This window comes from Crocodylus porosus, unplaced genomic scaffold (genome assembly GCF_001723895.1).
Source record: "Crocodylus porosus isolate Cpor-Errol unplaced genomic scaffold, CroPor_comp1, whole genome shotgun sequence".
NCBI classification, from domain to species: Eukaryota; Metazoa; Chordata; order Crocodylia; family Crocodylidae; genus Crocodylus; species Crocodylus porosus.
Genome location: NW_017728931.1, coordinates 24,293,362 through 24,305,595, shown reverse-complemented (window position 1 = coordinate 24,305,595; position 12,234 = coordinate 24,293,362). Strand labels below are relative to the sequence as shown.

Below are 12,234 nucleotides of genomic sequence, written 5' to 3'. Positions count from 1 at the left end.
CCTACCCAGTCTTTGCTGTGACTATAGCAGCCCTGCACTGACCACCTGGCTGGAGAAGCCAGCTGTGGGGACAGCTAAGACAGGTAAGATCAACTTTCTTCTCTCCTCCCCTCTCCTCCCCCACCAAGTCTCCCCACCAGCACTCAACACTGCTTTCCCCTTCCCCAGGGCACAGGGGAGTTGACAGAGCAGTCGTGATCTAGCGCTTTGGCTGCCCAGTTTTTGCCTTATAGCATAATCATTTGCCATCGCTGACCCTGGGAGCATTTTGTGAGGCAACTTTGACAACCTAGTCTCATTTATCACCAGCCTCTACTGGGTTTGATAGTTTACTAGCACCCTGTAAAAAAAAAAGAGCAGGCAACAGATTATTGTAGTATAGGAAATAATATCCTGAAAATATTTTGAGTGTATTTTTCCCTTTGCAAACAAAATAGATGGTTATTTTCTATAAGGCAATTATTGGCCTGTGCAGTTAAATTATTTCTTTCCTCTCACATATATACATACAGCTTTAAGTTTATGTACAGATAGAATTTTTCATATACTATATATACCCCATTACCAGCCAATACACTCAATCACATTACTAATGACCAGAATCAGCAAAACAAACTTTATTGTGGGAACCAGGCTACACAGAAATGTGACTTACAATTTGTAGTGTCACTTAACAGCCAAACCTCCTCATTCCTTGAAGCAATGGTTCACATTACTGGCTCCTGAGCATTAATTCTCCTCCCTCCTGTTCCTAGATCCTGGATCAGGTGTTATGTGAAAGTGGAAGGAGTAAATGAAGCCTGGGTTGGTAGCCTGAAGTTGTAAGCCAAAGGGACAAAGTACTTCTGTAGAGCAGAGCTGGTGGGTGCAGAGCCTACGTACATCACTCCACCTAAATTAGGCTGCAAAAGGAAAACAAGATCTCCAGTAAGTAATGTGGGGAGAATACATGGATATGGCATTAAATCAATACCCTTATTTAGTTAGCTAAACTAGTCTTTATCCTTAATGATTTAAAAGCACACAAATGGTGCTAGATCCTGAAGTTTACTTGAGCCATAGAGAAACAGGGAAGCTACTTGCCCCAGGCCCAGCCACAGGAGGTACCTGCCCTCTTTCCCTTGTGGCAGGCTAAGCCTATGTTCTTCACTTTCCTCCCTCTCACATCTGGCTGGTATCTGGATTTCTTGGAAGGTTGCCTATGAACCCAAGGCAGGGTGGGAGGGGAGGAGGGGGCATCTGGTGCTACTGGACTCCAACAGAACTCCACAGTTAGACCCTCTAGCTAACAATGCCTCTCCCTTCTGTCTCTTGTTAATTCAGCTTGTAAGGTTTTGTGCCTTCCGAGCCTATACAGTAGCCTTTGGCCCTTAATCATGGCCTCCAGCTTCACCCACAGTCATGCCCCTGCTTCACAGGTATCATTCAGTCCCAACCCAGTCAGTAACTTCAGCATCTCAGCCACTAATTCTAAGGCTCTCAGCCCTGGCCCACTGTTTCAGGGGTCAGCTCCTTTGCCTCAGTCCAGCTCACACCCTTGTTCCATGCAGGGCTCAAAAAGCAGAGTACCCCAGGCACCCTATAGCATGACCTTCAAACTGCCCCTTTATATCCACCCCCAAGCCACTGGCCAATAACACACAAAAACTCTTGAAGGCTCTGACCCTCCTGGGTATAAGGAAGAAGACTTTTGACTTTTTAGCTACTGTATTTTCATGCATATAGCCCATGGGCTATACACGTTTTTACAAACTTGATGGGTGGGTGCGGGCTATACAAGGGTGCGGGCTATGCAGAGTCTTTAGAACAACGTAGCCCGTCCCCACCCATCCCTGGTTGCGGGTTGCGGGCTCCAGCTCCAGCAGGACTCTGCAAGGGAGGGGAGGGGAGGGGAGGGGAGGGATGAGGAACTATGAGCTGCGAGACACACTCCCCGCTGCTGCCACCAGCTGCACTCTGCTGGGCACAGCCGTCAAAGCCAGAGCTGGAGCTGGAGCTGGAGCTGGAGCCCACAGCTGGGGACAGGCTTGTGGGCTCTGCAGGGGAGGGGAGGGATGAGAAGCTGTGAGCTGCGGGCTCCAGCTCCAGCTCTGGCTCTGGCGGCTGTGTCCAGCAGAGTGCAGCTGGCGGCAGCAGCGGGAAGCGGGGCTCGCAGCTTGCAGCTCCTCATCACTCCCCTCTCCTGCAGAGCCCCACTCCCCACCACCGCCGCCAGCTGCACTCTGCTGGGCACAGCTGCTGGAGCAGGAGCTGGAGCTGGAGCCCACAGTTCACAGCTCCTCATCCCTCCCCTCCCCTGCAGAGCCTGCAAACTTGTCCCCAGCTGCGGGCTCCAGCTCCAGCTCCGGCTCTGGCAGCTGTGCCCAGCAGAGTGCGGCTGGTGGTGGCAGCGGGAAGCGGAGCTCTGCAGGGGAGGGGGGAAGAGGGATGAGGAACTGTGAGCTGCGAGCCCTGCTCCCCACCGCCGCCAGCAGAGCCTGCACTTGCTTGTCATGTCTCAGGGTGCGGGGAATACATGGAGTATGTTACAAAAACACAATTTTCTGTGGGTTATACATGGGTGCAGGTTATACATGGGTGCAGGTTATACATGGGTGCGGGCTATATGCACAAAAATACGGTACTTTATTCAGGTGTTTGGGGTACAAAAAGTAGGCCTCTCTAGGGTCCAGACCCAATATACAAAGCAAAGACAAACAAATTACCATCAAACCAAAAGCACCATGCCATTACAGTCATAACATCACACCATGACCTATATTCTATTTCTATATTACACGTTGTGCTTAACGTGCCATTATGCTGTCGGGACACCAGCCACATGGTCATACTGCCCTCTGTAAACAAATGATTCCTACCCTGCTTTATCCAATCATACACTTGACAAAACCTTCAACTTCCCACACACAGAAAAAAGCAAAAAGCAGCTTAGTGAGGGCCCAGGGCGTGGCGTGGGCTTGGAGTCGCACTCCAACACTGAGCCTACCCAGTTGCCCAGACCAGTCATGACATCAGAGCGCATATTGAAGACCGTCTTCTACATGGCTCAGTGTCCCCCAAGGGCCCAGCATACCTCAAAGGTGGGCACTGCCTGCTGGAGCACAGCATGCTCAAACTCCAGCAAGAGGTGTGCCCACACCAGGAGGCCGAAAAGCTGCAGAGCATTTTCTGAGCTGGTCCTGGCAAGCTGGTTGTGGCAGCTCTTAAAGACAGCCATCTTGGCCTGACCCAGTAGAAAGTTGGCCAGGCAAATGGTGCCCCACTCAGCCACCCAGTACAGGTAGGAGCACATGTAGGTGATCTCCGAGAGGCTCCTGCCCAGTGCCTGCAGCGGCAGCTCGAGGGTAACAAAGAGTGGCTGCAGGGGGGGCAATCAAGGAAAGCATAAAAGAGGTCTTCCTCAATGACCCTGGGGCAGAAGGGGCAGGCCATCGAGGTGGCTGGGTCAAAGTGGGACGCAAACATGCCAGTGGCTAGGATGCCATGCAGCAAACGCCACTGCAGGTCACCAGTCTTCTTGGTGGTTGGTGGCTGATACAAAGTGCGCCATGCCAGGTGAGCTGGTGGGGAATCTGGTGGCCCCAGGCACTGTCGCCATGGTGTATCAGGGTGGCCCGCCAGCACCTGGGCATGGTGGACATGAACCACCAAGGCATACAGGCTTCTGTGCAACAACAAAGCAAAGAGGCAACCCACGTTGATGTAGGGAGGCATGGGGAGCGTCAGCAGGGTGCCAGGCCCACCAGCCAGCTCGCTGGCCACGGCTGGGGTGACTAGCATTTTGGACAAAGCCTCGCTTGGTGCATCTGCGGTACTGGGGACCTGGTGTGCCCTGAAATGGTTATTCATGGTGGGTGCTGCCTCCAGTAGGAGGGCAGACTGGATGTTACCCAGGAGATGACCCATGCTGCAGACAGAGTGCATGCCTAGCCAGGTGGTCAGGGCCTCAGGCAAGAACCAGGCCAACCAAGCAGGTTCAAGGAGATGGTTAAGGTGGAGGACACTTGCCTGGATCAGGGTGGCTATGAGGCTGGCAGAGGAAAGACTTTGCACAGGGCACTGCAGGGCTGGGTTGTGTACCAGGGGTCCCTCAGCAGGTGTGGGGAACTGCAGGTGCTGGGCCTGTGGCTGGAAGTGGAAGGTGGCCTGCCAGGCTTGTACCATGCTGTGGTAGAAGGCCAGAAGCACTGCCCAGTTCAGGAGCATGAGGTCCAGCAGGAAGAGCTCCTGTTTGAAGCCAAGGGCCCCTATCCTCTGCAGGAACCTGTAGGCCAGTTGTTGTCAGGGTAGGCACTCCTCGCCGTAGAAGAGTCACTGAAGGACTTGCAGGTGGAAAGCGGCCACCTTGCTTACCAAGTTGATCAGGCTCTGGCCCCTCTCAGTGACAGGTAGGTAAAGGACAGCCTGTGGGAGCCAGTGGATCCCATCCTAGAAAAATATCTACCAGGAGACACTGGAATCTCTCAAGTAGGTCCTGTGGCAGGTCGAGTACAATGCACCGGTGCCACAGAGTTGCCACTGCCAGGTTGTTGGCAATGAGGACATGTCCATGGTAGAAGAGTCTGGGTAGGTTCCAGTGCCATCATTGAAGGAAGGCCTCCACCCCCTCCTTAAGGCAGTCCCAGTTGTGTGCCATGAAGGTTGGTGACCCCAGAAACATGTCCAGGACCTTGAGGCCCTCATGGCACGAGGTGAGGACCCCTGGCAAATCCAAGGGGGTCATGCTGGTCCACACATCTTCCTGGGTGTTGAAGATGGTCACGTCATTGACATACGCTGACAGTCGGTGTGGAGGCCCAATGGGTGGGCCTGTGGCCATTGGCAGGGCCACACTGTTCAGGCAGCACCACAGCACATGCAGCAGCAGCTCAATGGGTAGGGTGTAGAGCATGCCTGACAAGGGGCAGCCTTGACATGGGCTGGCTCAATGGCCAGGATGTAGAACATACCCAGCCAGGGTGCAGAGCATGCTGTTCACCTTGAGCAGGGTGGAGGTGTCTTGGTACAAGACCCAGAGGGTTCCAGTGAAGAGGGGCCCAAAGCCAAAGGCCTTCAGGGTCTGGAAGAAGTAGGCATGGCTCACCCGGTCAAAGGCCTTCTCCTGGTCCAGAGAGATGAGGCCAATGTCCAGGCAGAAGGGTGGAATCACTCAGGTAAATCATTGCTGCAGCCCCTGTCAGCTCCGTGAGAGACAATTCCTGCTCAAGCTCACTGGCCTCCAGGGCACCAAGGCATGGCAGGCCCGCATGGAGTTCCCGCATGGCCTCAGGGCAGGACGGCTCAGCTGCAAACAGGTCATGATAGAAGGCAACAGCATGCTCATGTACTTCACCTGGGTCAGTAATTACCTGGCCCTCAGGAGTCTTGAGGTGATCTAAGACTTTGCTTGCTGCCTGCCGTCGCTCCAGGTTGAAGAAGAAGTGGGTTGGGACATCTGTTTCAGCCAGCTCTTGGTAAATCATTGGGACTGTGTTGACACGGCCTGTGTAACATATGTTACGCTCTCCTACACAAAAGCAAAAAGGCAGCCTGGTGAGGGCCCAGGACGTGGCACGAGCTGGAAGTTTTAGTCCAACATCGAGTCAACCCAGTCCCCCAGACCGGTCATGGCATCAGAGCACGTATTTGAGACAGCCGTCCTCCACATGGCACAGCACTCCCGCAAGGGCCCAGGGTGTCTCAAAGGTGGGCACCGCCCGCTGGAGCACAGCATGCTCAATCTCCAGCGAGTGAGAGGCACGCTTGCACCAGGAGGCGGTGGTCCCGGCAAGCTGGTTTTGGCGGCTCTTGAGGACGGCCAACTTGGCCTGACCCAGTAAGAAGTTGGCCAGGCTGATGGGGCCCTTCTCAGCTGCCTGGTATAGGTAGAAGGACACGTAGGTGGTCTCCAAAAAGCTACTGCCCAGTGCCTGCAGCAACAGCTCGAGGGTGACAAAGAGCGGCTGCAGGTAGGGACAGTCAAGGAAGGCATGAAAGAGGGTCTCCTCAACACCCCCCAGACTGTCGAGGTGGCTGGGTCAAAGTGGGATGCAAACATTCCAGTGGCTACGATGCCGTGCAGCAACCGCCACTGCAGGTCGCCAGTCTTCTTGGTGCTTGGCGGCTTATACAACGTGCGCCATGCCGGGTGGGCTAGTGGGGAATCTGGCGGCCCGAGGCACCGTAGCCACGGTGTATCAGGGTGGCCCACCAGCACTTGGGCATGGTGGACATGAACCACCCAGGCATATAGACTTCTACGTGACAGAAAAGCAAAGGGGCAGCACATGTCACTGTCAGGAGGAACAGGGAGTGTCAGCAAGGTGGCAGGGCCACCAGCCAGCTCACCGGCCACGGTCAGGATGACTGGTAAAACAGGAAAAGCCTCACTCGGGGCATCCTCAGTGCAGGGGACCTGGCTCACCCGGAGATGGTTGTCCAGTGTGGCTGCTGCCTCCAGTGGGAGGGCAGCCTGGATGTCACACAGAAGATGGCCTAGGCTGTGGACAGAGTGCATGCCCAGCCGGGTGGTCAAGGCCTCGGGCAAGAGCCAGGCTGACCGAGCAGGGTCAAGGAGATGACTCAGGTGGAGAACGTGCGCCTGAATGAAAACAGCCGTGAGACTGGCAGAGGCCAGGCTCAGCACGGGGCATCTCAGAGCTGGGTTGTGCACCAGGGGTTCCCTCAGCAACTGCGGGAACTGCAGGTGATGGGCCTGTGGCTGGAGATGGAAAGTGGTTTGCCAGGCTCGTACCACGCTGTGGTAGAAAGCTGGAAGCACTGCCCAGTTCAAAAGCATAAGGTCCAACAGGAAGAGCTCCTGGTCAAAGCCAAGGGCCCCCACCCTCTGCAGAAACCGGCATGCCAGTTCTTGCCAAGGTAGGTGCTCCTTGCTGTACAGGAGTCGTTGAAGGGCCTGCAGGCGGAAGGCGACCACCTCATTCGCAAGGTCAACCAAACTCTGGCCCCCCTCAGCTACAGGTAGGTAAAGGACAGCTTGTGGGAGCCAGTGGCACCCATCCCAGAAAAAATTGACCAGGAGGCGCTGGAGTCTTTCGAGTCGGTCCTCTGCCGGATTGAGTAAGGTGCACCAGTGCCACAAGGTCACTGCCCCTAGGTTGTTCACAATGAGGACACGTCCATGGTAGGAGAGGCTGGGTAGGCGCCAGTGCCACCTTTGTAGGCGGGCCTTCACTCCTTCCTCGAGGCTGTCCCAGTTGCGTGCCATGAAGGTCAATGGCCCTAGGAACATGCCCAGGATCTTAAGGCCCTCGAAGTGCCAGGTGAGGCCCCCTGGCAAATCTGGAGGGGGTCATGGTGATCCACGCACCAAGCAACAGGGTATCACTCTTGGCCCAGTTAATATGGGCTGAAGAGGCACATTCATACGCTCGCTGCAGTCTGTCAGGGCCCCTGTGTCTTCCTGGGTGTTAAGGAAGATAGTTACATCATCTGCATATGCTGATAGCCAGAGCGGAGGGGCAATGGACAGGCCCATGGCTGGTGGCAAGACCACACCGCTCAGGTGGTGCCGCAGTGAATGCAGCAGTGGCTCAATGGCCAGGGCATAGAGCATGCCCGACAGAGGGCAGCCCTGACAGATACCTCTGCGTGCGGGGAATGGGGCACAGAGCACCCCATTCACCTTGAGCAGGCTGAAAGTGTCTTGATACAAGACCTGGAGGGCCCTGGTGAAAAGGGGCCCAAAGCCAAAGGCCTCCAGGTTCTGAAAGAGGTAGGTGTGGTCCACCCGGTCAAATGCTTTCTCCTGATCCAGAGAGCTAAAAGATCGTCTAGGCCAAAGAGATCACTGGCTGTAAGTAGGTTGCGCGGCAGAAACAGGTTGTCTTGGATGGTTCTGCCCAGCACACAGTAGCTCTGCTCAGGCCCAGTGATGGAGGCCATGACAGTGCGGAGGCGGGTGGCCAGCGCTTTGGCCAGAATATTGTAATCTACGCACAGCAGGGAGACTGGCCGCCAGTTCTTAATACAGCCAAGGTCTCCTTTCTTGGGCAGCAGCGTGAGGACTGCACGGTGGCAACTGATCGGCAAGACCTTGTCAGCAAGACTCTCCTGGAAAACACGCAGGAGACAGGGGCCGAGAAGAAGCCAGAAAGTCTTGTAGAACTCAGCAGGTAACCTGTCAAGGCCTGGGGCCTTGCCAGAGGCGAGGCCAGCTGCAGCCCCTGTCAGCTCCATGAGAGACAATTCCTGCGCAAGCTCACTGGCCTCCAGGGCACCAAGGCATGGCAGGCCCGCATGGAGTTCCCGCATGGCCTCAGGGCAGGACGGCTCAGCCGCAAACAGGTCATGATAGAAGGCAACAGCATGCTCATGTACTTCACCTGGGTCAGTGATTACCTGGCCCTCAGGAGTCTTGAGGTGATCTAAGACTTTGCTTGCTGCCTGCCGTCGCTCCAGGTTGAAGAAGAAGCGGGTTGGGGCATCTGTTTCAGCCAGCTCTTGGCAGCATGCGCAGATCCTCGCTCCATGGGCCGCACTCTCCACCAAGTCATGAGGGCACTTCCTACGGAACTGGAGGCTCTCGCACAGCACCGCATCACTGCTGGCAGCCAGCAGGGCAGCCTTGAGCTCTACCACATCTTCCTCCAGCTCTCTGATACAGCGGCACAGTTCATTAGTGGCCAGCTGAGTGTACTGCTGGCAAAAAGCCCGGATTTGTACCTTGCCCACATCCCACCATAGGTTCCAGGAGGAGTAATTCAGTCTTGTGGCCTCCCAGTCCCGTCAAAAGTTGGCAAAGCAGTTCTGGAAGTAAGAGTCTTGAAGCAGACTGACGTTGAAACACCAATAGGGCGCTCTCGCACAGGTTCTCCCTGGCAGGCTCAATTCACAGCAAACCAGGCCATGATCTGACAGGCCTGAGGGAATGATGTGGCTGCTGTGTAGGACTGGCAGGTGATGCCTGGTGACATAAATGCAGTCGAGGCGGGCCACAGTGAGACCCCTGGCACTCATCCTGGCCCAGGTGTACTGGCGCACATCGGGGTGCAGGGCTCACCAGACGTCAACAAGGCCTGAAGTCTCCAAGGTGAACTGCAGCTTGCGGGCTGAGGGCAGGTGAGGCTCAGGTCCCGTATGGTCAAGCGGGGTGTCAGTGTTACAACTGAAGTCCCCACCTACAAAAGCAGGTCATCATCCTCACTAACTTCATGCAAAAGGGTGGCCAAGGTCTTGAAGAAAGTGATCCTCTCCTGGACATCAGTAGGTACATAGATGTTGACAAGTAGCAGGTGGTGTTGTGCTAGAGTTATGCGGACTTTCAGCAGGCGGCCAGGGACAATCTCCCATGCCACCGCCGTGTCATGCTGTAGTTGTGACGATAGGAGAGTCGCGACCCCGGTGCTAAGGTTGGTGCTATGACTCAAGAACAACTGGCCTTGCCAGGCAGGGTGCCAAGCCAACTGGTTGAGCCTGTCGGAATGTGTCTCCTGGAGGAAAGCGACAGCCAGCCGCTTCTGGCACAGGAGCTCCAGGACAGCCTCCCGTTTCACCGGATCTCGACAGCCGTGGATGTTAAAAGTACCAATGTTTGTGGCTGCCATGGGTGTGGGTACGGGAGAGGAAGAGCGAGGTAAGGTTTAGATAAAAGAGCAAGCCCCTAAGAGCAGAGCAGAAAGCAGAGACAGGTCGGAAAAGGCCTATCATGCCCTACTGTACTCCAGGGACCCCACCAGGCCCCACTCGTCTCTCACCTGCTGTGTGAGCTTCTCCAGATAATAAGCCATCTGCCTAGTGCCTAGATCTTGCTGCATACGTTTGGCCACAGCTCTGGCAGCTTTGATAAAAATTTTAGGATCTGCGCACCATTGGGTGATGCACCCTGCTATGTTCTTCTGTCCTTTTGTCTGTTTCAAAAAGGTCAGGAGCCCCCCATAGTCAGGACTGACCCGGGGGGGGGTCTGCCAACATGGGCGGCACATTTCCAACAGACGCACGGTGAGGCTGCACCGTAGTTGGGATCTCAGCATCTACATCCTCAATATCTAAACCCACCAACCTCCTCTGATTATCCAGGTCAAGGTCTGGCTCTCGAAGAGCAATTCCCACCTTCTTTGGGGGAGGGAGGTCATCCTGCTCTTGATCGCTTGTGACACTCAGAAAGCTGGATTTCCATTTCACTAGCCTCCTCATCTAATTCAGTAACCTGGGATGTGACCAAGAGGTCAGCAGACTCCTCTGCTGCCCCTTGGGTCAGACCTCCAGAAGAGATATATTGTGCATAGGTCTTGCTGCCACCTGTCTCCGAAAGCTGGGAGATAAGTGAGGGGTTAGGTACCCCTGCCTTCACCTCCCCTACCTCCAAGCTTCCCTCATCTCCAGTCAACAGGGTCATTGACATGACAGCCGGAGCAGGGCCAGGATCTCCAGCATGGGTCCCTTCCATCCCAGCTGAGGAAGGTCTCAGTGGGGATGGGGAGTCCTGAGTGGTTCCTTTCACTTTCTTCTCTCTGTTGTTCTTCTTCGTCTGTGTGGCAGATAGCTGATCCTTCATAGAGGATGGGCCAGACTGCTTCTGGCCTGCCTCCCCAGGGCCAGCCACCTCAGACAAAGCCATGGTGGAGGGCAACTGGCAGGAGGCCTGAGGCCCATCATCCGACGGAGCCTTGGTGCCACAATCGCTGACCACCCCAGCCACCTCAATCGGGCTGGTCAGGGCAGGCAGGGGGGAAGTGGAGGCATCAGGCTCTCCACCTGGTGACATCTCTGTACTGGTGGGGGTGGGCACTGTGGGGGGGGGGGAAATGGAGGGGAGGGTTGTGGCCTAGTCCCAGCCCCTCTGCTGGACGGCATTCTCATGCCAGAGACTCAAGCCCCCTCAGATGGAACAGGAGGTTGGGAAAAGCTCCCAGGCTCACTGGGTGGGGCCTGCGTCCCAGAAGTGGATGTGCAGTCCATTGGCACCGCTGTAGTCGCTGATGTTTTGGCCGATCTCCCCTGTGGGCACTGAGCTGCTACGTGGGAAGAGCTACCACACTGAAAACATGTGGTCTCCCCAAAATAAAAATAGATCACAAACCTCCGCCCATTGAACATGAGGCTCAAGGACTGAGGCAGAGACAATGGGCCCACCCTGAGAAGCATGAAAACCTGCCTTTGAAAAGACAGGACATGGCTCAGTTTGGGGTTTTTACTCCCTATGGTCAATTGGCGAAAGGGACTCGTAAGAACCCCATAGGGCTCGAGTTCCTTGGCCAGCTCCCATTCGGTCATGTGCGGGGGCACATTAGAAATCACCACCCTCACTGCTGGGGTGTCTGGGGACATGGCAAAATAATGCGCGTCCACAATGTCCAGGCCCTCTGCGCACACCCTGTTAACTAGGGTGGAATCAAATAAATTATTGGGACCATGTTGACACGACCTGCGTAACGTATGTTACGCTGTCCCAGGAGACTAGCAAGGGCATCTACGCAGACCTCAACCCTGATGTAGGGAGGGGTGTGAACCCTCAAACCATGGGTAATGGGGAATTTCTGGGAGGCATCCTCATACTGCTGGGTATAGCCATTCCTGTTAGAACAGGGTTAATTTCCAGCTATAACTAAGCAAAAGGAAAACAAAAAAAAATTTATACTAACAAAAAAGATAAGTGCCTGGGAATGCGGCCACAAAACTCTAGATGGGAGAGGGAAAGGGGTGGAGGAAAAAAAGTGGCTGGGGGGGAAGGAGATGGGATTGAAACAGTGAAAAAAAAAAGAAAACAAAGAGGTGGGGGAAGAAGGGGTAATGAAGAGCACCCTTCGGAAAGTAAGCTAATGGAAAAGATAACTCCTCGCTACAAGCAAACAGAAAAGAAAGAGAGAAAAAAAGGAAAAGAGACAGTAAGAAAGAAGGCTGTAAAGACAAAGAAACTGGAAGTACAGGGGGGATGGGACGAAGAGGAGAGAAAAGGGACAAAAATGCAAGAAAAGAATTAGAATGCAAGATAAACAGAAGCTAGAGACCTTTACACAGGTGAGAGTCAGAAAAGAAAAGAGACAGAAAGCCGGGGAGTCTTACACTCCGGATCATCCCACGCAGCTCCAAGCAAGCCTGGTCCAGTGCGTCCAAAGTGGAAGGACTTTGACTTTATTCAGGGGTTCAGGGGTACAACAATGGTGGCCGCTTGCAAGCGAAAGCACCAACAACTTACAACCAACCCAAAACCGAGATCGGACAAGTCTCTTTGTCCTCGGATCCAGAACCCAAATTGGGCAAGGGAATTCATGCCCACCCAAGTATTACAAAGAG

The 12,234-nt window shown here is 54.6% G+C and overlaps 1 protein-coding gene across 4 annotated transcripts in view; it reads right to left on the bottom strand.

Annotated features, from left to right (window-relative positions):
- Positions 1-597: 597 nt before the first annotated feature.
- LMNTD1 (lamin tail domain containing 1) overlaps positions 598-12,234 on the bottom strand; it is a 109,720-nt gene continuing 98,083 nt past the window's right edge. For 2 of the 4 annotated variants that reach the window (XM_019544393.1, XM_019544390.1), the window contains one exon: positions 598-902. In XM_019544393.1, the coding sequence (XP_019399938.1) occupies positions 771-902 (132 nt within the window). In that variant the 3' untranslated portion in view covers positions 598-770. The remainder of the gene's footprint in view (positions 903-12,234) is intronic. The other 2 variants (XM_019544391.1, XM_019544392.1) reach the window with 1 other exon arrangement.